The sequence below is a fragment of the Chlorocebus sabaeus genome, chromosome 27 (assembly GCF_047675955.1).
Source record: "Chlorocebus sabaeus isolate Y175 chromosome 27, mChlSab1.0.hap1, whole genome shotgun sequence".
Taxonomy (NCBI): Eukaryota; Metazoa; Chordata; class Mammalia; order Primates; family Cercopithecidae; genus Chlorocebus; species Chlorocebus sabaeus.
The window spans coordinates 30,403,709-30,427,557 of record NC_132930.1 but is presented as its reverse complement, the minus strand read 5'-3'; the positions used below and the strand labels follow the sequence as shown (position 1 = coordinate 30,427,557).

At 36.0% G+C, this 23,849-nt stretch overlaps 1 protein-coding gene across 2 annotated transcripts in view; it reads left to right on the top strand.

Annotated features, from left to right (window-relative positions):
• SLIT2 (slit guidance ligand 2) overlaps positions 1 to 23,849 on the top strand; it is a 375,237-nt gene that overhangs the window by 273,064 nt on the left and 78,324 nt on the right. The window contains exons 15-22 of one of the 2 annotated variants that reach the window (XM_008017785.3): positions 515 to 538; positions 4,000 to 4,150; positions 7,059 to 7,133; positions 8,679 to 8,822; positions 14,969 to 15,112; positions 16,975 to 17,141; positions 18,013 to 18,145; positions 21,510 to 21,578. In XM_008017785.3, coding sequence (XP_008015976.3) covers positions 515 to 538; positions 4,000 to 4,150; positions 7,059 to 7,133; positions 8,679 to 8,822; positions 14,969 to 15,112; positions 16,975 to 17,141; positions 18,013 to 18,145; positions 21,510 to 21,578 — 907 coding nt within the window. The remainder of the gene's footprint in view (positions 1 to 514; positions 539 to 3,999; positions 4,151 to 7,058; positions 7,134 to 8,678; positions 8,823 to 14,968; positions 15,113 to 16,974; positions 17,142 to 18,012; positions 18,146 to 21,509; positions 21,579 to 23,849) is intronic. The other variant, XM_008017787.3, reaches the window with a different exon arrangement.

The window sequence follows — 23,849 nt, the reverse complement described above, 5'->3', positions numbered from 1 at the left end:
CTTACTCTGAATGCTCTTCCTCAGTTTGCATTCTCTTATTTTGCATACAACTGTGAGGATGCATTTTTTCCAAAAGCTATTTTTTAAAAATATTTTGGGAATATTGCATTTATTTGTAAAAAGCTAAATATGAATACATTGTATTGATATTAAATGGAAGGTTTCCATCATTCAAATTTACTGTTTGCTTTGATATAATATTTTCCCTTTTTTTTAATAGAATACATTATATGTCTGTTTGGTAGTATGCTACCTAACTCTTCCAGGGGTATTTCACATTCGGCAGTTAATTTCATACTAAAAAGCTAATATAAGGACCAAGCTGGTTATTGTCCATAATTATAGATGCATTTACTACTCACTGTACATTATTATATGTCAGTCACAGCTGTGAATATACATTTTTCACTTAATTGTAGTAACTTTAGTCCATTCTTAATCTAATATAACTCATATCTCTGCTTGCTGACATTCAGGTGCATCTTCTATTTTTTTTTTCTCTTTTTTTATTTAGCTAAAGAACAGTATTTCATTCCAGGTAGGTTTTGCTCGGTAGTAGGACTAACTACAGACACCCTTTCCTCACCTTATAAAATATAGCTTCTAAGACTGATATGCATGCTTCTGAAAGTACAGTGGATACTCTATAGATAGATTGACTGATGCATATATCACTTGTAGCTGTTTCCTGAAAACCTGACCTTTGCATGCAGCTTCTGATGTTAAACATATATATTATTAAACTCCACCTTTTCTTCTCTCTCTTTTACTTTGGCGCATTATCTAAAATTTCTCACAGTAGCTAAAATGTTTGAAGCTATGGCTTTCTACTTAAATCATTTTCTCTCCATACATTGTATATCTGATCTTCCAACCTGTTTTTAAAATATAGCTAATTGAGCTGGTTTTAAAGACAGAGATCTTTCCAATGTCAAAGAGCTCGTTCTACATGAAATCAGTTACAGACACACAGAATTTCATTTTCCACCATGAGACTTACTTTTTTATAGATTCTTATATTTAAAAACTGTTCTTATTGCTTTACTTCTGCTTCACTGTTTGTAGAAAAACAGCAGCTTCCTGCTGATTTATATGCAGTTGTTTCTTATTTGTTTATGACTTTACATTCTTCTATATCCAGAATTACAATATAAGTCCGTAAAAAGAACATTGATGTCTGATGTGAAAGCATCAGAAGTTCATGGTCTCAAAATGCCTTGAATAATTTAGGCAGATGGATAGAATGTGTCTAAGAAAAGTAATCTCAATGTTTTACCACTTCAATCTTAACACTATCAAGACTGATGATTCTAGAACTAGCTCTTTAAAATACGTTTCTTTACTTATTTTTTCTTGCCTGCCAATTGTGTAAAATGCCTCTTGACTTGTTTGTTTTAAACCATTATGTTAAGTATTGATTGGCCACATTCACCATCTCTTGGGTATATTCTTGACTATAAAATATTTTAAGAGCTACAGATGAAAAGATATTTCTACAGCGTTAGTGTACAGTGTTAGTCTACTTTTCCATATTTTCTAAAGAAGAACTCTGGGTTTAGTCTCTATTTTAAGGAGATATTTGTTGCTTGCCATTATTGAATTACAATTGGATACTTTTATGGATTTAGTAGATTTGGTTATATGACTTATTTTGAGCTTGACTGATCAGTAGCATTGTATGTATTATACTGGCTGCATAACAAGTAACATGTTGAAAAGAACAGTTGATTGGCCTTCATTGACAATGTTTAATATTAATTACTTTACCCAATTAAGTGGAAAATAATCTGATAGCTATTATTTAACCAGAAAAAGCCATATTCTAAACACCAGATGACCTATTGAATAAAACATTAATATGATTTAAATCCTAAAATTATGGCAGTAATGTAATTGGTACCAAATTATTTCATTTAAATACACTTAATTAATAATTGATAAGTTTAATATTTCCAATTCACTAAATAAAGAACAAAAGTGAGGTTGTTTTCATATATTCTGATACAGTTTTTCCCTGTTACTGACAGCAGCCAAATTAGGATTTGGAAATTATCTTTTATATCAAATATCATGTCTTAACTTTCAAGTTTTGATCATTTAATTTACATTATTTAAACATAATAATTGTAGAAGCCAGGCCTCAAAAGGATCATTTGGGCCTCCTTCCCTTTTTTCCAAAAATTTTAATTAAAATTTGAGTCCACCTAAAAAGCCACCATAAAATAAGCATTATTACTGTTCCATTGAATGCAGACTATTTGAATTGCAAGATATCCAGTGTACCTGTCATTTAGACTTTGTGCACTCTTACTTCATTTTGGAGTGAAGCTTAAATCATAAGGCACCAGATCCTCAATAAATACGGTGGCATTAACTGCCAAATGTAATGAAACCGTTATATTCACCATCGCAAACTTCTTATGAGATTCTGATTCCATTTCCACTAAGAAGCATTATTTATAAGTTGAAAAGTTCATTAAAAAGTGCACATCACAACATAAGGATTAAGCCAAATGTTCTAATGATTGTCCTTGAGGATCTCCATGATTAGTTTTTCATTCACTTTTACATGTGGACCTCCCTACTACCATTTTATATGTCACTCTACATATTACAGTGATAAAAGAAAATCTGTCTTGCAGAGTTCATCTTTTAAAGGAATCAAGAACTTAATTTGCACTATGCATCTTTTATTACATTGGTTTTCTTATGAGACCACCATGCTTCAAAATATTATTTATAAAATTTTACAAAGCATGACAATTCCCATCACATCATGCTATTTTTTCATTAATTACCATAATAAAGAAGGAAGAGAGCTTACTTTTATAAATATGTATATTAATCTTAATTGGGATTACTCTTTCTTTCCTTCTTGGTGATCTTTACTTTTGCAGGAATTCACCATTTTGGCTGTAAGTAAAAGTGTCTGATCTGAAACATAGTACCCTCCCTTTTCAATCCTGATGTACCTTCTTCTAGTCTTGGTCTTTGGCACCTTTTTTTCAAGAAGAAACCGCAGATCCTTTGAGCTTCTCTGTTGTCCTTGTAGCTCACCTTCAACTTCTTCCTGGATGTTGTTCCTGAAAGCTGTTGTTTCCATTCTGCAGTTCTGAGGAACGGTGGAGGCACCTTTTCCGTATAGCCCCTTCTTTGTGTTTCCAGGAAATCTTCGGTAGTAATACTCTTACTATGGTCATAAACATTCTGCGGGAAGGATGCATGTCATGTGAACAGTATTACATTTCCAGAACGCCTGTAGCTTTTCTCCTCCTTCCCTCCATTTTCCTCTTGGTCTTACCTTTGGCCTAGTGGTTGGTGTAGTGACAATGTAGCGAGATTTTCTGTTGTGCTTGATCTAACCATGTGGTTGCGAGGTATGAGTAAAACATGGTTCCGTCAAGCACCATGGAACGTCACGCAGCTTTCTACAGCATGGCAAGCTGCTGAGGCTTAAATCAGGATTTACCTGTCTCTTTCTACAAAATCAAAATGAAAAAAAAGAGGGCTTTTTAGGCATCTCTGAGATTATGTGAGAGGGAGAGAATAGTAAAAAGTCCATAGAAAATTTAAAAGCCTGAGTCTATCTATTTGCCTTGAAAGCCCTAATTTACAATGATATATAGGATCATGTTTATTACTGGATATATTTTCAATTCTTGACTCAGAGAAAAAAAATAAACTTTTTAATAATTAATATCCATTGTGTGACTAGCTGTGAAATAGGCTAGAATGGCTCAGAATTGGATCAGCAGAAAGTACAGCTGTGAAAAGCTCAACTTTATTAATGTTTTCCTGTCATGTGAATCTGGTCACTCTTTTTTCCAGAAAATTCCAAGCCTTTCTTTTAACCTTTCTCCTGACATCCATTGACCAAAATACCCCAAGTTGTCTCCCTGCTACATAATCTATAGTTATCTTACTTTTTTCTTCCTACAAACTAATAAATATTCTAACCTTTAGACTCAGTATCTTTTTTTTGGTTTGAATTCTCAATAGGTACAGAAGATTATCGATCAAAATTAAGTGGAGACTGCTTTGCGGATTTGGCTTGCCCTGAAAAGTGTCGCTGTGAAGGAACCACAGTAGATTGCTCTAATCAAAAACTCAACAAAATCCCAGAGCACATTCCCCAGTACACTGCAGAGTTGTAAGTTCATCCGCCAACAAAATTCTGGTTGGGAAGGCGGGAATGAAAGCATTAAAGCATAGGAATGTTTGTCTTGCCATTTTTATTATTAATATTTGTGTTAATTTTAATTAATACGCATTACATTGGCATTAACTCTTCTTAGTACAAGAATATGTTAGAGGCTACCTTTCCATCTTTCTAGCCAACCATACGATTGAGTACAGAACTAATTTATCTCTCAAAATTCAGTAAGCACTTCATACTAATACCAATGGTGTTTATTTGATGCTTATTTATTGGGTATTATTTATTCCCAAACTATTTTCTATGTACTTAGTTTTTTAACGTATTTAATCCTTATAGCAACTAAATAAAGTAGTTTGAGAGCCTCAGTTTTCAATTTCTGTAAACGAAAGATTCAAGGAGTCCATCTTACCTAATTTACTACTTCATTGACTTATGGGTGGAAGGATTCAGTGATCATCAGGTATTAAAGTAGAAAGGGTAGCTTTTTCTGAACAATGGAAGAAAAGCTGAAAAGGCAGAATATGATGGCATTTACACTTAACATCCTTAACACAGGACCTTGCACATACTAAGTACTAGAATGTTGGTTGGAGCACTCACAGATTCTACACGCATGCATGGTTTGCCTTTACTGACTTTATTTATAAAAAGACGACCTTTAATGTTAGTGTTCTAACAATTCAACAAAAAAAACCTCATCATTCTCTCAACATCTTAGCCATGTTTATGGATAACAACATCTGGTATTTGTCATTTACTGCTTTGCAAAGTTCGTTGTCTGTTTGTTTGTATATAATCCTTCTGTCTTTAACTAGATTATAGCTCCTTGATGACAGGGATTGTGTGTTATTGTTTATCTCCCACTGTGCCTGTACTCATGCCAGTACTTAATTAATTTTTAGCAATTTGAATAACTAAAAATAAAGTAATGCCTTTCAAAGACTTGACAGAAACCAACTATCTTGTAGTTATAGTGATTTTTTTTTTGTACTCCTGTTAGTTAATGAAGCTATTTCACAGCTCCAGGAATTTTAGAAATGCATGGGGACCATGCAACCAAGGCCCTGAACTTTATTTTTTACAGTTATATAGGGATTTATGCTTGTTACCTATAATACTATAAACAAGTGATATCTTCCAGCACAATAGCACCTTTTTTTTTTTTTTTTTTTTTTTTGAGAGAGAGTCTCAGTCTCTTGCCCAGGCAGGAGGCAGGAGTGCAGTGTCATCATCACAGCTCCCTGTAGACTTGGTCTCCTGGGTGCAAGGGATCCTCCCACCTCAGTCCCCCTTCCCCATCCCCTCAAGAAGCTGGGACCTCAGGCATGCACCACCACACCCAGCTAATTTTTGTATTTTTTGTAGAGATGGGATGTTGCCCTATTGCCCAGGCTGGTCTTGAACTCCTGAGCACAAGCAATCCTCCTGCCTCTGCCTCCCAAAGTGCCAGGGTTATAGGCATGAGATACTGCCCCTGGACTAGCACTTTAAATAAGTCTGTTTGTCATGGAAGAATTATAGTGGAAACTAGCCTCCAATGTAGACTTCAGCAAATGTATGTAATGTAAGAGATTTATAATTTTTTAAATTATACAATAAAATCAGTACTGAGAAGAAAATATTTGCAAATCATGTGTCTAATAAGACACATTCACAATATATGAAGAACTCTTATAATTTAGATTAAAAGATATTTTACTCAGCTAATGAATGGTTAAATTATTCATATTGACCTTTCTCCAAAGAACATATAAACACATGTCCAATAAACACATGAAAAACTGCTCAATATCATTAGTTATAGGGAAATTCCAATCAAAACCACAATGAGATACCATTTTAGACCCACTGGAATGGCTTAAAAAAAAAAAGAGAGAGCAACATAGTAGAAGAAATTGAAACCTTTATACATCGCTGGTCTGAATGTAAAGCTTCTATGGAAATCTTTTTTGCTATTTCTCAAAGAGTTAATCACAGATTTACCATGTGATCCAGCAATGCCACTCCTATGTATATGTCGAAAAAATGACAACATATATCCAGGCAGAAACGTGCACACCATGTTCATAGCAGCATTATTTATAGCTGTCAAAGAATGGAGGCAACACAAATGCCTCCTAACTGATAAATGGATAAACAAATGTGTCACGCCTGTGTAATGAAATATCATTGAGTCTTAAAAAATAATGAAGCACTGCCGTATGCTACAACAGGAACAAGACATTATATAAAGCAAAAGAAGCCAGACAGAAAAGGCTACATCTTACGTGATTCCATTTATACAAAATGCCCAGAATAGGAAAATTAATAAAAACAAAAAGTAACCTGGTGGTTGCCAAGGACTGTAGGGGAATAGCCACCGGGAGTGACTGGTAAGAAGTATGGGGTTTCTTTCTGGGGGTAATGAAGATGTGCTGGAATTAGATAGCAGAGATGGTTGCACAATATTGTGAATATACTAAAAACCACTGAATTGTACACTTTAAAAGGGTAAATGTTCTAGCATGTGAATCACATTCTAACAAAGCTGTAATTTTTGTTCCAATTGTGAAGAAAACAATTAGGGAAAAAACAGTCTAAAAATCCTTTTTAGTGGGGACGATAGTGGAAAAAATTGGAGAAAATTTGTTCTAGAGATTGCTGAGAGCTGGTTTTGATCTTTGATTTTTTTCTTTTTTTACTGTGTAAAAAAAAAACTTCCTAACATTTTATTTTGATTAAAATTTGAATAAAATGAGAAAAAAACATCAGTATGTTCCACAAATCTTCTGTGATATATGTATTTCCTTTAATTTTCCTGGTGTCATTCAATAATGTTAGAATTCATTTTGAGAAATCAAATTTAATGCTTTCCTAACTATTAGTAATAAAACTTCTCTCTTCCTTCCTTTTTCTTCAGGCGTCTCAATAATAATGAATTTACCGTGTTGGAAGCCACAGGAATCTTTAAGAAACTTCCTCAATTACGTAAAATGTAAGTCGCTTGTTAGCTTTTTTTTTTTTTTTTTAATTTCCGTAGCATTTTGTTGTGTTCATTTTCTTAAGTTAAGTTTCTTAGAAAATTAGAAAATATTAAAAATCCTGGGAAATTTCCCTATGATGGCGACCTGTGACATGAATTCAGGGTAATCTCTGCAAGAACTTTTCTGTGTGCTCAACAGTGTCAATCACATTTTCTGTGGCAGAGCCTAAGCATCTGACTTTAACTCAGACAGCTGGTCTGTTATGTGGCCACAGCAGGAATCCAGCAATCTAAGCACATTAAAATGGGTTCAGTAAGGTTTTGTAACTTCCTTTACTATTCCCCAAACCATGCTGTTGTTTCTTTTTCATGTCAACTATTGGACTTTTTTGCTTCATTAAACTTTCATTAGAAGATATTCAAAATTAATGATTGGTAAACTGGTTCAATAGCTCATCTGTGTTACTACGTGTCCACAACTCATATTTTAAAATAAGTTCATAAGCTCAGCAGTTTCAGCAGCACTCAGTGGGTTACTCCATGCCCCTGGGGAGGTGTGAGGGAGAGACAGGACATACGTCAATAGCATGGGACCAGTGGAGCACCCTCACACATGCAGAAACATCAGCAGGAGGAAAAAAGCATCGACTCACTTTAGCTGTGTATCCACATATGTAACTGGCCCATAGTCACATAGACTGTAAGTTACAGAACAGACTACTTGTACAGTTGGCATCCATATTAGGCTACCTCGCAAATGGTTTCTGATATCTTAATTGCCCTCCTTTTTCAGTGTTATGAAATGCACTTTCTTTTTAGCTATAAGATGATTTTCCATGCAACAAATATTTTTTAAGAAGCTACTGTGTACAATTCTCTCAGAGAAATTAAAATATGCATAAAAATGATCCTTGTTTGGGGGACACTCCTGGTCTTGGAGTGATCGATCAGTGAGAAAGAGAAAGAAAAAGTCTATAGAAAGTTAACCTCAACTAGATACTCTTGCCTTCAGGCAAGCATTGTAGTAGTTGGTATCATACATAATACTGACAATTAATTTGGTTGTTTCAACACATTATTACATGAGAAGTTCTTCTGGGAATAAACCTATATTCAAATACATTTCTGATGCTATATATATAAAACACTAACAAATTTTAGCCCTTCTATCTCTACCCAGTTGTCTTCTTTTAGTCATTAATTCATTTGACAATTTTAATCAGGGATATTTTTTTGAAAAGTTTCTTGTTGGATTTTATAGATGGCATAAAGGTTTGTGTAACCCAGTACCTGACCTCAAGAATTTTATACTCCTGGGGACCTTTGGAGAGTTTGACATGAGTCACGCTGGCATTTTTTACCATAGACAGTCCCTCTTATGATTATTGTCCCTTTGTCTTGATGGTGTAGGGAAGTGGAATCTTTTCAGAGCCCTGGCAGTGCTGGGCAGTGAAAAGTTGGAAGACTTGGATCATTAGAAGAAAATGATCAACTATATTTCAATTCCCTCCTTATTAGAAATTGTTTAAAATCTTTGTTTCAACAATTTCTATTTAGAAACTTTAGCAACAATAAGATCACAGATATTGAGGAGGGAGCATTTGAAGGAGCATCTGGTGTAAATGAAATACTTCTCACAAGTAATCGTTTGGAAAATGTGCAGCATAAGATGTTCAAGGGATTGGAAAGCCTCAAAACTTTGTAAGTATTTGTACTTGCATTGCAGTTCTTCCCAAAGGATTGCAGCTCATTGTTCATTATAATTCTGGGAGAGAGAAACACCTCCTACTTTTACCCACCCCACTCCCTCTATCTCTTTCACATTCTCTCTGTTATGCGCGCGCACACACACACACACACAACACATATTGTGAATGCAAATGGTCCCTTACCCCAATATTCCTACCTTCAATGTGTGTTACACACACACACACACACTCTCACATATTGTGAATGCAAATGGTCCATTACCCCAATATCCCTGCCTTTGATGTGTGTCACACACACACACACACACACACACACACACACACACATTGTGAATGCAAAAGGTCCCTTACCCCAATATCCCTGCCTTTGATGTGTGTTACACACACACACACACACACACACACGTATTGTGAATACAAATGGTCCCTTACCCCAATATTCCTGCCGTCAATGTGTTGATAGCAGATGATCAGGGGCATTCCTCATGGCTGCTGTCTCCTCTACAAAATAGATGATCCTTGCTTCAGTGCTTATATGGATCTGACTACCTTGTCCTGCCTCAAAATGGTCATTTTATTTCCTTGTCGTCAAACACTTCTCTATACTCTACTTCCTCTTGGCCCAATTACTGTAAGCTTTAGAATCTCCTCGAATCTCTGCAGTAGAATAATTCTAACAGCTTATCTGGAGACTACTGTTTTGTTTTTTTTTTTTTGCCCCTGCAAGGTCAAAGAAAGACAGGCTGGTGATACATCTTTCACTATTTTTTCAAAGAAAACATGCTAAGAGTTATGTCTACTTGCTCAGGGGTAGGGAGTTTGGGGGAAAAATTATATATGTTTCCAAAGGGTTGTTGTCCAGGAAATATGGGGATTAGATTGAGATATTTCAATCAAAAGTGCTTACAACAATTTTGTATTACTTGAATTTTTCACGCTGCATATACACAGACATATACACACATATATATTGTGTCTATGAAGTATATAATTATGTTTGACAAAAGTGGTAGCCTGAAAATTGGAAGAGAGACAAACCAAACTCTGAAAGCTTTAGAAGGCAGAAAGGAAAATATTCGTAACCAGGAAGCAGTCCTTGTTGACTGTGGTGGGGAGTCTGTCTCGCCTAAACCCACGACCCTGTCCCGCGCAACCTATGAGAGCCATGTACGCCCAGTGGGCTGATGGCTGAGTCCATTGTCTGCTCTTCATCAGATACAGAGGGAGAAGGGCATTCCCACAGCCAGTGAGATGTGTCTATAGAATCCCAAATTCAAATCCCACCCCCAAAGCCCTCCCTGCACCTAAGAGCAGAAGTGCGTTCCTTGAGTTTTGCTGGGATAGCCTGAAACCTGACCACCCAGCAGGACCAGTCTGGGACCTGCTGACCCAGCCCAAGGGCTAACTTGGTGCCCTTTCAAAATGATAGGCAAACGTTCACTCAGCCTTGTGATGAAAGAGATACTGAGGGCCAGGCGCGGTGGCTCATGCCTGTAATCCCAGCACTTTGGGAGGCCGAGGTGGGCAGATCACGAGGTCAGGAGTTCGAGACCAGCCTGGCCAATATGATGAGACCTGGTCGTTACTAAAAATATGAAAATTAGCCAGGTGTGGTGGTACATGCCTGTAGTCCCAGCTACTTGGGAGGCTGAGGCAGAGGAATCACTTGAACCGGGGAGGTGGAGGTTGCAGTGAGACGAGATTGTGCCACTGCACTCCAGCGTGGGTGATGTAATGAGATTCTGTCTAAAAAAATATATATAGAGAGAGATATACTGAGGAATGTGTAGGAAGAGGATAGAAAAGAGACCACAGGTGGCTGCATTTAACCTTTTCCAGAGTTGTCTCAGGTAAAATACAAATATTGCAACAAGCAGAAGGCTCCCTTTTCAAACAGCAGTTAAAGGACTGTTTCTTGATACTGGAATCTTCTCCTGGCAGAGAAGTACCTTGGAGTGGGAGGAAGGCAGTAGGCTGTAACTACCCCTGTACACATCTGTTCAGGCTGCCATAATGAGCTTCCACAGGCTGAGTAGCTTACACAACAGAAATTGATTTTCTCATCATTCTGGAGGCTAGAAGTTCAAGATGGAGGTGCTGACAGGGTGAGTTTCTGATGAGACCTCGCTTCTGGGCTTGTAGACGGTCACCTTCTCACTGTTTCTTCAAATGAGTTTTCTTCTGTCTGCTCATAGGAAGAGATAGTGAGCTGCCTGGTATCATCATTTTCTTCTTGTAAGGATGGAAGTCCATCAGTATGGGACCCCACTCTTACAATCTCACTCAGCCTTAATCACCTCCCTGAAGTCCCTCTTTCCAAATATAGTCATACATATGTTCTGATAAATGTGTCATTAGGCAATGTTGCCGTTGTGTGAACATCCTAGAGTGGACTTACACAAACATAGATGGTATGGCCTACCACACACCTAGGCTATGTGGCACAGCCTGTTACTCCTGGGCTACACACCTGCGCAGCATTTTACTCTACTGAATACTGCAGGCAATTGTTACTAACACAATGGAAAGTATTTGTGTATCTAAACATACCTAAACAGAAAAGTACAGTAAAAAATATGGTGCAAAATATTTAAAATACTACGCCTGTATAGGGCACTTAACAAGAATGGTGCTTACAGAACTGGAAGTTTCTCTGGGTGAGTGAGTGAGTGGGTGGTGAGTGACTGTGAGGGCGTAGGACATTACTGTACACGAACATAGGCTTTATAAACACTGTACACGGCCTGGAGCGGTGGCTCACACCTGTAATCCCAGCCCTTTGGGAGGCGGGTAGATTACCTGAGGTCAGGAGTTCAGAACCAGCCTGACCAACATGGTGAAACCCCATCTTTACTAAAAAATACAAAAATTAGCTGGGCAGAAGAATTGCTTGAACCCAGGAGGCGGAGGTTGCAGTGAGCAGAGGTTGCACCACTGCACTCCAGCCTGGGTGACAAGAGAAACTCCGTCACAAAAAAAAAAAAAAAAAAAACACTGTACAACTGTACACTTAGGCTTCACTAAATTTATTTTTTAATGTATTTCTTCAGTAATAAATTAAAGTTAAATTACCATAACTTTTTTACTTTATGAACTTTTTAATATTTTAACTTTTTTTACTCTTTTGTAATAACACTTAGCTTAAACACAAACATTGTTCAGCTGTACAAATTTTTTTTTTTTTTGAGACGGCGTCTGGCTCTGTCGTCCAGGCTGGAGCGCAGTGGCCGGATCTCAGCTCACTGCAAGCTCCGCCTCCCGGGTTTACGCCATTCTCCTGCCTCAGCCTCCCGAGTACCTGGGACTACAGGCGCCCACCACCTCGCCCGGCTAGTTTTTCTGTATTTTTTAGTAGAAACGGGGTTTCACCGTGTTAGCCAGGATGGTCTCGATCTCCTGACCTCGTGATTCGCCCATCTCGGCCTCCCAAAGTGCTGGGATTACAGGCTTGAGCCACTGCGCCCGGCCTGTACAAATTTTTTAATTCTTACATAAGAATTTTTTATTCTCTATTCTTTTCCTTATTCTTTTCTATTTTTTAAATTGTTTCATTTACTTACTTTTGCATTTTTAAACTATTTTGTTAAAAACTAAGAAACACATACATTAGCCTAGGCCTGCCCAGGGTCAGGATAATCAATGTATCAATATTACTATCCTCTCCCTCCACACCTTGTCGCACTGGAAGGCCTTCAGGGGCAATAACATGCAAGGATAACATGTCATCTCCTAGGATAACAATGCCTTCTCCGAAAGGACCTGCCTGAGGCTGTTTTATAGTTAACTTTTTGTTAATAAGTAGAAGTACACTCTAAAATCACAATTAATAGTATAGTATATACATAAACCAATCATACAGTTGCTTATTTTCATTATGGAGTATTATGTGCTGTACGTAAGTGTTGTGCTATAATTTTATACAACTGGCAGCACAGTAGGTTTATTTACCCCAGTATCACCACGAACATATGAGTAATGTATTGGGCTGTGACATTTATGATGGTCATGACATCTCGAGGCAATAGGAAATTTTCAGCTCCCTTGCAATCTTATTGGACCACTTTTGTATAGCTCTGCTTGACCAAAATATTGTAATGTGGCGCATGACTGTACAGTCACATTTGGGGTTTAGGGCTTCGAAATACAAATCTGAGGGGGATACAGTTCTATCTGTAACACCACCTCAAGGAACTTTTCAAAGTATTTCTTATTGTTTTGTTGTTCATTCACAGGACTCTGCCTGTGAAAAGTTATCTAAATTCCACTTTCTCCCTTCATTATATTTCTATGGATGTTTTTGAAGTGCTTACTTTTCAGCACCTGAGACAGATGTTAACTGACTCTCTCCTTAATCTAGTTATATTCCAACAAGCATCATAGAGCAGTTTAGAACCAAACTCAGGGTAGTCAAAATCCTAGAATAGTTTTATCTGAATATACCTATTCTTGGTATCTTTTGTCTTGGAGCTATGAAGATTTTGAGAGCACATTTCCATTCCCCTAGGCTTCTTAACCCTAATAGGCCACTTATTAGTTCATACACATATTTCAGCCAGTCATTGAATTCCTTGATATTACACGTGAAATGTGTGCATATGTGTGCTTATGGATTTTTCTAGCAACAGAGATCAAACTTTTCTCTTTTTTTAATTTAATTTAATTTTATTTTATTTTTTTGAGATGGAGGCTCACTCTGTCGTCCAGGCTTGAGTGCTGTGGTACGGTCTTGGCTCACCGCAAGCTCTGCCTCCTGGGTTCACACCATTCTCCTGCCTCAGCCTCCCGAGTAGCTGGGACTACAGGCACCCATCACCACACCAGGCTAATTTTTTGGATTTTTAGTAGAGAGGAGGTTTCACTGTGTTAGCCAGGATGGCCTCAATCTCCTGACCTTGTGATCCGCCCACCTCGGCCTCCCTAAGTGCTGGGATTACAGGCAGCAGCCACCGCACCTGGCCCTCAAACTTTTCTTCAACTTCTCCCAGGGGCATGTGACTCCAGCAAGATTAAGACCCAGTGCTCTTCATCATTTATGACAAAGGAAAGCGCTGATAGGAATGCTTTTCTGTTGTGCATTTGTTTTCTAAAATAAAACGATGCCTTTATAAGGAGAGCATCATCTTTTCTTCTTATCTGTGACTTGGCAGAATGCAAACATTTACATTTCTTATTTATTATGGGACAATCTAGAATTTTAAAGGGACACTTTGTTTCTTTATTTTTACTCTCTTTTTTACATTCTTCAATTTTTTTAGTAGCCAACTTATGTTTAGAAAAGTTAAGGAATAATTTAATTTTTCAGGAATTCTGAATATGATTTATGGCAACTATTCATATACTCATAACTATTTTCACAGGGGACTTTGAGCTTTTTGTTCAGTTTTTAAGCCAGACAAATAATTAGCAAATAATTGATAATTGAGCCAAAACTTTAGCAGTAACAAGGAAATGACAATAGTGTTAACCCTATTAATGACAGTGACTTAAAAAAAAAAAGTATTTTTTCATGGTAAACTTTTTTAAACTTTATTGTGGATATGGGATCTGTGACCATTGCCTCTTTTTAAGTTCTCAACTTAAAACAATGAGCTAATTTTCATAAATAAAATTATTCGTGTAGTCTTTGTAGATATTCTGTCCATTTTGGCTCCCCCAGCCCATGTTTGGCATTGACTCAGTATGTAAGTCCCTGAGATGCCCTCAGTTCTTCATCTGCAATGGCTATTGATTATTTTCCACCTCCCTTCTGTTCAACCTCAAATGTACTACTACCCTGAATACACAAATCACAGGGCTCCAAGGACTCAGAGAGCTGTAGGTGAATTAGGACATTATGCAGTCATGCAAACATAATTGTAGCATCAAAGGTAAACATTCTGCCGTCATCGTGGGATTGTAAATCCATGCCTAGACTCACCGTGCCTTTTGTAACTGAGATTAATCATTGACAACTCAAAGCACTTTATTCTTGCAAGATATTCCCAGTATATATTCACAGCAATATATAATAGCAAGAGAACATTTTTAAAAAGTAGTAATGAGTGCTACATATTTGCAAGGATCCTTTTGATCCTCAGATAGGCAAAATTGATTGCTTGACTCTTTGTCTCCATAACAATGTCCCTTTTTTCCCCTCAGGATGTTGAGAAGCAATCGAATAACCTGTGTGGGGAATGACAGTTTCATAGGACTCAGCTCTGTGCGTTTGCTTTCTTTATATGATAATCAAATTACTACAGTTGCACCAGGGGCATTTGATACTCTCCATTCTTTATCTACTCTGTAAGTATGAAAAATAGCCTTTATGTATTACTTGAGCCATTTATTATATTTGTTAATGTATTTAATGTATTATTAAGCATTTCATTAAAATGTGATCAAGGGTTTAGGACTTTAAAAAGTGCAAACTTGTTCATGTGAAATTTATTTAAATTTTTTAAAAAATATTACCTATTATCTTACATTAAATTTTAACAAAAAATTATAGTATTGTTCAGTGAATTATTTTTCCTAGTGATGTTATCAATGATGTAGCTTAATTCTAAATTTTAGAATTATTATAACTTGATAGTGCTGCATATAAAAGAAATGTTACAGATTTTTGCCAGTGTTCTCACACTGGAGTATTTTCAGTATAAGTATCATAAAAGGAGAATGGATAGGGTTATTGCCAACAAACTTGCTCGAAAGGATCAGCCAGGCACGGTGGCTCATGTCTGTAATTCCAGCACTTTGGGAGGCTGAGGCGGGCAGATTACTTGAGGTCAGGAGTTCGAGACCAGCCTGGCCAACATGGCAAATCCCTGTCTTTACTAAAAATACAAAAAAATTAGCCGGGCGTGGTGACACGTGCCTGTAGTCCCAGCTACTCGGGAGGGTGAGGCAGGAGAATTGCTTGAACCAGGGAGGCGGAGATGGCATTGATCCAGGATCACGTCACTGCACTCCAGTCTGTGTGACAGAGCGAGACTCCATCTCAAGTTAAAAAAAAAAACAAAGAATCATTCGAAATGACAGGAGATATATTAGGATGACCAGATCAAAAATTAAACTGTTTACTAGAGGGCGTCTACTCTGATATTAGCAAAATATTGAAGAAATAGGTTGAGCTGATCCAAGAGATTATTTTATGTAGACAGCTTAAAAATAAAGAGTATTTTTAGGCCTATAGACAGAATTCAAGAAATTTGAAAAAAGTAAATAAATAAAATGTAAAAGTAAAAAAAGCCACACACCTCCAAACAATGTATTTCAGGTCTCTTATATGTCAGTATCTAAAAAGCAGCATTTGAAATTATTAATTATCTAACTGATAAGATTTCCCAGTAATGGTGGCATGCAAATATACGAATCTAACTTTAAAGGAGGGGAATAAAGATAGAGAAAAAAAGTTCATAGCTCAAGTCAGTGAAGAAATAATTTGAGAGAAGCATCCATCCTTCAGTGAAGTACTTAATCCTCTTTTTGCATAAAATGTGACATTTTACATCAAGTGACTAATTTGCACATATTAAAGATGGCATGTTTATAAATAATGAGATTGTCAATAGGTTTATGCTGAAGTGGTGAGATGCCAAAAGTATTGAGATTTGTAGAAGTAAATTCATTTTTATAACTGTCATTTAATCAACTCAGCTGTCAGTTTAGATGGGAAACCTATTCTCTAGAGCAAATAAGAGATGGAAATCTTGAGATGACAAATTAATGAATTAGCTGTTGTCAGGTTAAACTCAATAATATAAGGTAATCAGCCTTCATCTTTATATTAAATTACTGCATTATCAGTGCGAAGTTTGACAGCAAGTCAGATTTCTGACAAGTTTAAATTATTTTTAAATGAAATATCTATCAGGATCCACTGTGTGAGCCCCAAATTCTGCCTTACCTTATTTTTTGCATGAAATCATGTGAAGAATTACCTTATGAAAAAGTGTTGTTACTGTTTAAGTTCCAAGCATAAATATTTTAGCAAAAAAAATGCATCTCATATACTGCATGTGATTCTGAGTATGAATGGGGGTCTGGGAACACAAAGAAGGAATCGTTACCGGTGGAAATAGTGTGGAGAAGGGTAGCTGGGGTTTTGAGAATTGAGAAGATGAAACCCCAAACTAAACCATGCATTGTTTGCCTGTGGCTCTTAGAAACCTCTTGGCCAATCCTTTTAACTGTAACTGCTACCTGGCTTGGTTGGGAGAGTGGCTCAGGAAGAAGAGAATTGTCACGGGAAATCCTCGATGTCAAAAACCATACTTCCTAAAAGAAATACCCATCCAGGATGTGGCCATTCAGGACTTCACTTGTGATGACGGTAAGAAATCCTTGTCAACTCTTTGGTTGTCAGGCATTCACATGCCTGTTCGGATACGGCTTTGCACAAATCTACAGCATAGTTCAGCTCAGCAAATAATGATCGTGTATCTTTTGCTTTGTTGTTTGGGTTTTGTTTTAGTACCGGGACACTTACTTTCTCAGACTTACCTTCCGCATTTGAGTCTACTTGATGTGCATTTCTGAATGTTTTAGATTTTCTAGTTTCCAACTTGTGGTTGGTCTTATTTATATAGCTTCATTTTAACTTTTCCATTACCCTAGGCATGTTTTTTAGTACCTACCATTTTCAAAGGAGAAAAGAAATTATCTTATAAAACAGAAGTTTAATAAACCTGACAAAAATACTAGTTGTCACTTTTCAATGCTCTTTCTATATCATCATGTTTGATTCTCATATAGCCCTATCAGGTACATAGAGCAGGTTCTATTATTGTTGCCAATGAACAGAGAGCTAATTTGAGCTTTATAAATGAGGGACCTAAACTTTTAAGTTAATATATTCTCTTTTATGTCTCTTCATATCTGTTTCCTTGCAGTTTCTCTATAATTCACTTTACATTTACGTATTCTAATTAAAAATATAATTTGTACAAATAGCTATTTCAATTGTATTGGTAATTGTAATTACAGTTTACAAATTGTAAACCCTTTTCCAGAATTCTTTCCCAGGCGGTCTGAAAACAGTGCTATATAGAGCTTATGGTATCATTTTTAAATACTGAAAGTCCCATATATAAATGATTATATAGCTTAAGACTCTTGTGTTTGTTAATTTAAAGGCATAAAATCCCTTCTAGCACCTTCAAGACCACAAATCTGGGTTTTCCTGTATTTCCTCTGCAATTTAGGAAATGATGACAATAGTTGCTCCCCACTTTCTCGCTGTCCTGCGGAATGTACCTGCTTGGATACAGTTGTCCGATGTAGCAACAAGGGTTTGAAGGTCTTGCCGAAAGGTATTCCAAGAGATGTCACAGAGTTGTAAGTAGAGCCTGTCTTTCTTTTCTTTTCTTTTTCCTTGATGATAAATGTTTCACACACCCAGAGGAATGGAGACCAAACAAAAATCTTTACAATCTTCTTTGCAAATCGTATTCTAAGGCCAGTTAATTATTATCCTGTAAAACAGTAAACAATGCAAAAGCGACTTTAGAGGCCCTTGGGAAGTGTGTGTGTGTGTGTGTTTATGCTATAAGATTTCTCAGTGCCTTTACTATGCTAAGGTGTACTATGACTCTTTAAGAAACAATGGTAAAATATAAGGTATCTTTCACATTTATTTGTTCCTATACCCCTTTTCTCATGGAGCATCTTATAAGACTAATGGCCCATGGAATGCACTTTGGGAAATACTTTATATTTAATTTATTTACAGTCTAGGATACTCTGTACGGGAAACTTCCTTTTGTACCTCTGTGACCCCTAGGAGGAAGTTTTACCACGTAGGATAAATAATTATCTGGTATATGGAAGAAACTAGCATAATCTCTTCCCTTAAGAAGAGATGCTGCTTTTGGTGGCTTGAATCAAAGTCCTTTAGATCCTAAAGGGTATGGGACCAATTATCCTTGACATTTTCATTACTGATATTTAACCACAAATTACATGGCCAATATATACACATCTCGACCTTCTGCACTGCCCACACTCCCTTGGCTGCCTCATGCTACACTTGCAGAATGGAATTCATTAGAGAATATGCTGCCAGAATAATGATGCTTCCATGCCCCATTCATTCCATTCCTTTGTCTCTAAACCAATGTCATATTCTGGATTTGCTTGATCTGAATACAATTGAGTCACTTTGCCTCTGTTTATTTTTTATGTATATGGAACCATGAGTCAATAATGATTTAAACCCACATGTAATTTATGCGGATGTATATCAGTTGTTTGTGCAGGTGCACACACATATTCCAAATGAGCAGGTTTGACAAACTTTTGACAGTGTGCAACATAGGTAATGAGGTTCCAGAACATGTCATTTCAATTTTTAAGTATCTTATTTTCAAATCACGTGCAATTCCTTAAATCCTAAGTTTGATCCTGAATGGAACACTTAGAGGAAAAAGGCACAATCTTAGAGCATGTGCACAGAGCATGCCTTTTAGATTTGAACGGCTGTTAAGTGTTCAGGTCGTCTCTCACTACCAATCACATTGGTTAATCAACTGGAAGGACTGATTTTTATGTATATGTGTGTAACTGAATATTTCATTCTTAATGATTTTTGATTTCAGAAGATCACATAGGGATCTTCCGAAGCTCTGCTCTGTGGGAAGGCTAGATGCCTATAGAATCTTCCATGTCCACAGGGCAAGGAACACACCGGGGTCTGTCGTGGGGTAGAGGAACGGGAGAGGGATAGCATTAGGAGAAATATCTAATGTAAATGACAAGTTAATGGGTGCAGCACACCAACATGCACATGGATACATATGCAACAAACCTGCACATTGTGCAATTACTCTAGAACTTAAAATATAATAAAATAAATAAAAATAAAGCAGTGATAATTAAAAATAAAAAAAATTTTTAAAAAGAATATTCTGTGTCCAAAGCATTAATTTTAGGAGTACACCAATGAAGAACTTACACTCAGACCACCTTTCATGCTAAATCCTTTCTTCTGCTGTTTTAACTGTACTATGTATTGGTCCCTTTACTCTATTCCCATTAAAAAACTTTAAACATTTCTTACTAAGCTCCATTCGACATCCTGCTTGGTTTATGCCCTGTGCTATCTACATGCTACTTCAGCTATTCAAAAAGTTGAATTTTCAATCTGTTTTACTACAAATTATTAGAAGGTAGTCTTTTTTTCTAAAGAAAGTTTATTATAGAGATGAGAAAAATATTAATTCATCTGTTGTGAATTCAAGTTTTACCCCCTAGAGAGCTTATTCTTGTAACCTTGCCGAGTCAGCAGAATCCTTCTCAGCAGTAACATATATGCATGTATTAGAAGAATTTCATATGTGTATTACGTTAAATAGTTAAAGACTTTGGCAAAAATTAGTATTGTTGGTGGACTAGTTTGAGCAAATGGTATCCATTATTTTTAATCAGTTCCATATAACTTCCCCCCTTAGATTATTTTACATATAAGCATTCATAGTGCACATTCTGAATCTTTTTGACCTTCCTCTGTTTTCTGGAATAAAGAGAGAGTGCTCAACTACATAGGGTGATGCTTCCCTCTAGTGGTATCAAGAAAATCTTAGGTAGAGGAAAGAAAAAAATGGAGAGGGGTCTAAGAAGAAGTATCAAGTCAGAAAATTTAGGTAGACATGATGAGTCATAACATAGACCCAATTATTTATCAAACATTAAATATATTTTCTGATAACTGTTGCCTTTTATATCATTGTTTTTATTTTGAAATATTAGGAATAAATTATTATCTTAGGCAACTTCTCAGCTACTTCTATATCCAGAAAAAATACCAATGTCGACCTGGAATCTTGAAATGGACCACAGCACTGGGGTAGGAAGGGCCACATGTTCAATGTCCCAGAAGTGTTTGTGTGCACATCTATAGTCAGATGGCCCCAGTTTCTGAAAGACATTTGTACCCTTCACCATCTACGTTCTAGGAAAAACAGCCGTGGAAGGAGATGAAATTTATTTTCCTTATTGTGACGTCACAGATATAACTTCAAGCATTCAATTATCTTTGTGTCCTGCCAGTTAGCCCAAAACCTATTTTCTGATTATTCTTCTGATTCTAATAAGAAGGGAAAGTTTACTTATATATGGTTATTTGATTATTACTGTTACATATATATATTTATACATTTGATCAATTTATATTCCATAAAATCTCCTAATGTTATCATCATAGCGGATATGTGTTGGTTAAAACTCTTTTTAAACTTAAACCTAATGTTCAAATCCCCAAATATGCCTTTAATGTGTCCATTGTTATTCACTAAGTGTATTGACACATATTAAGGCAGCGATGAGTGGTCTTGGCCACAGCAGCAAGGTTTTGTTAGTAGTTAATGAATTTCGTGGTATTGTGTCCACATGAACACAAGCAAACTGAAGGCTGACTAAAAATTTGGTTAATTGAATGAACCTCCTTGCTTGCACACAGATGGCTAAATGCTTGGCTTGACTTATTAGATAAACCACAAAGAACTGGACTCATGGACAACTCTGCTTTCTTTTTTTTTTTTCCTTTACTTCTCTTAAATAATAATCTATGCTTGGAACACAACATCTTAAAACAAAAATTGCCAAGGGGTTCCTTGCCTCAGTTAAGAGTGAAGTACTGTTTACTTATTTTATGCAAGGCCACTATTAACTTCGCAAGAAGATAATATTGTTCCCTTGTTTTTAGGTATCTGGATGGAAACCAATTTACACTGGTTCCCAAGGAACTCTCCAACTACAAACATTTAACACTTATGTGAGTAACATATTGCACTTTTCTTTGACTTACTCTATTTCCAGAAAATGGGGATGGCAAGGGACGGAAGATTTAATGAACCTTTCAGATAATATAAATCATTCACAGTTAGATACTTCCCTCCTTGCTCATTGCGGTTCTAGACCACTGGCTACATCTTCATTGACTATCAATCAGGCGATGGAGTGTCATAGCAAGATGTCCTCCTGTATTCAAAAAAGCACAAATACAACGAAGTCTAAGTAGTCAGAGAATTATGAAAATGTGTAAACCTGCATACTTTTATTGATAGTGAATATGGGTTATTTTATGACAAACTAATGAAGGAAAGATAGAAAACTATGCTTTTATTCTTGACTTTAAGCAAAAGATGGTAAGTGGTAATGACTTTCCCAAAAACATAAATTTAGTTTATTACATTTGTTTCTTATACAAAGCATTATTAAATAAGTTATGGGTTTCTAGTATAAAAATTTATTTTATAAAATCCATATATATTCATGGAGTATTTAGGTAAACTTGACAAAGATACTAACATTTTGAGTATAAATTTCAAAAGTTTGATTTTCTAGCTTAAAATAGCATCTCTTTTTCATTAACGTAAACAACTTTTGACCACCCTTAAGTTGTGAATACAAAATGATATTTAAATATACAAACATTTGATCTGGTTATATGCACAATGCTTAAAAATTCATATAATCTTTTACATACAATACCATACTGTTAGAGTAGCCTTATTGGTAATTGAGAAAACTTTTCAGAACACAAAAAATCAGGAAAAAGATAGTAGATATTAATTTCGAAAGTACCATATCATTTGTTTAAGTCTATATGATTTTAGAGTAAATATTACTAGCTTAAGAAGCAGATTACTAGTATTCCTAGAATTAGGTTTATTTCTAAGTGAATTCTAAAAACCTAAGTAGCCAAAAATGTTACATGCCCCAATGTAAACTAGGTAAATTGAAGCTAGTTAAAATTGCTGCTGATCACATTCCTTGAAAGTATGGGTAAATCAAACACTCTATAGAAAGTAAATAGGACGATTTAAATGACAAATGATTAAATAACGGGAAAAGATATCCTCTAAGATGTCTTGTTCTGCTTCTAGTTATTTATTTGATAGCAGCAAGAGCTGATTACATACATTTTGTTCTGTTAAATAAACCATTAAATTGCTGCAATTTCCAAAGGGTCACTTTAGCAGAATTGGCTCATTTGTGGGACAGCATGTGATTACTTTCAAGCCAGTTCGAAATGACAAATGAGGATTTGTGGATCCAAAAATGGTTTTACCAGTGACTCATTACACAACTCTAGGCAAGTTACTTCTGCTAATACAGATACTTTTATTTTAAAAATTTAGGAATAGTTCTTCAGCAGCTAAAAATATGAGTATAAAGCTCCTCTCAGATTCTTAACAGTTTCACAATTTCATGGGTCCATTTTACTGACATTTTGGTATTTTAATAAAGGAATAGATTATCCTCAGCTTTTCTGAATCTTCCATTTATTCATATATTTTACATTTTGCTTCAGAAAAAAAATAGTGAATACATGTAGTTATATATGGTGAATATATATTAGTATTATATATCATATATATAATTTTAATATATTTTTTACATATATAGTGTGTGTGTATATATACACTATATATATAATGAGAATAAGATCAAGTTCATGGAATGTAAATTATGACCCATAGTACAAACTGTCCATATAAATAGCCATTTAACATTGGTAAAAATTCAACATCTCTCCCATTTACTTAACATTCATTAAACAAATATTTACTGAGGACCTACTATGTGACCATGACTCAGCCAGGAGCAGGAGCACCGACGTTTTTATTGATGGCATTTTGAATGTCATTAATCAGGGGTTCTTTCAGTGATCAAATTTGAGTCTGTGTGTCAGTGAACATATGTTTCAATGAGGGTAAAGTATGTGTATCTGATAGGACTTTTAAGGATAAGGGTTTATTTCCCACCTGCAAAATGTGTCTATCACAAGTCACCTCCAAGGAAGCTCTCTGTAAAATATCAAAAGCCTTGTGGAGATGGGAGCAGAGGGATAAGGGACAATAAACTCTACTCTGAAGCTGCTGCTCTGAAGTGAACCAACCCCTTGCATGCACACTACATTGGCTAAAGCAATGCATATATGTATATACATAAAATCACTCCTAATTTCAAAACGGTGAGGTGTAAATAATCATGAATAACATTGCAGTCTACTACAGTGGGTTATTCACTGTTTTGTTGT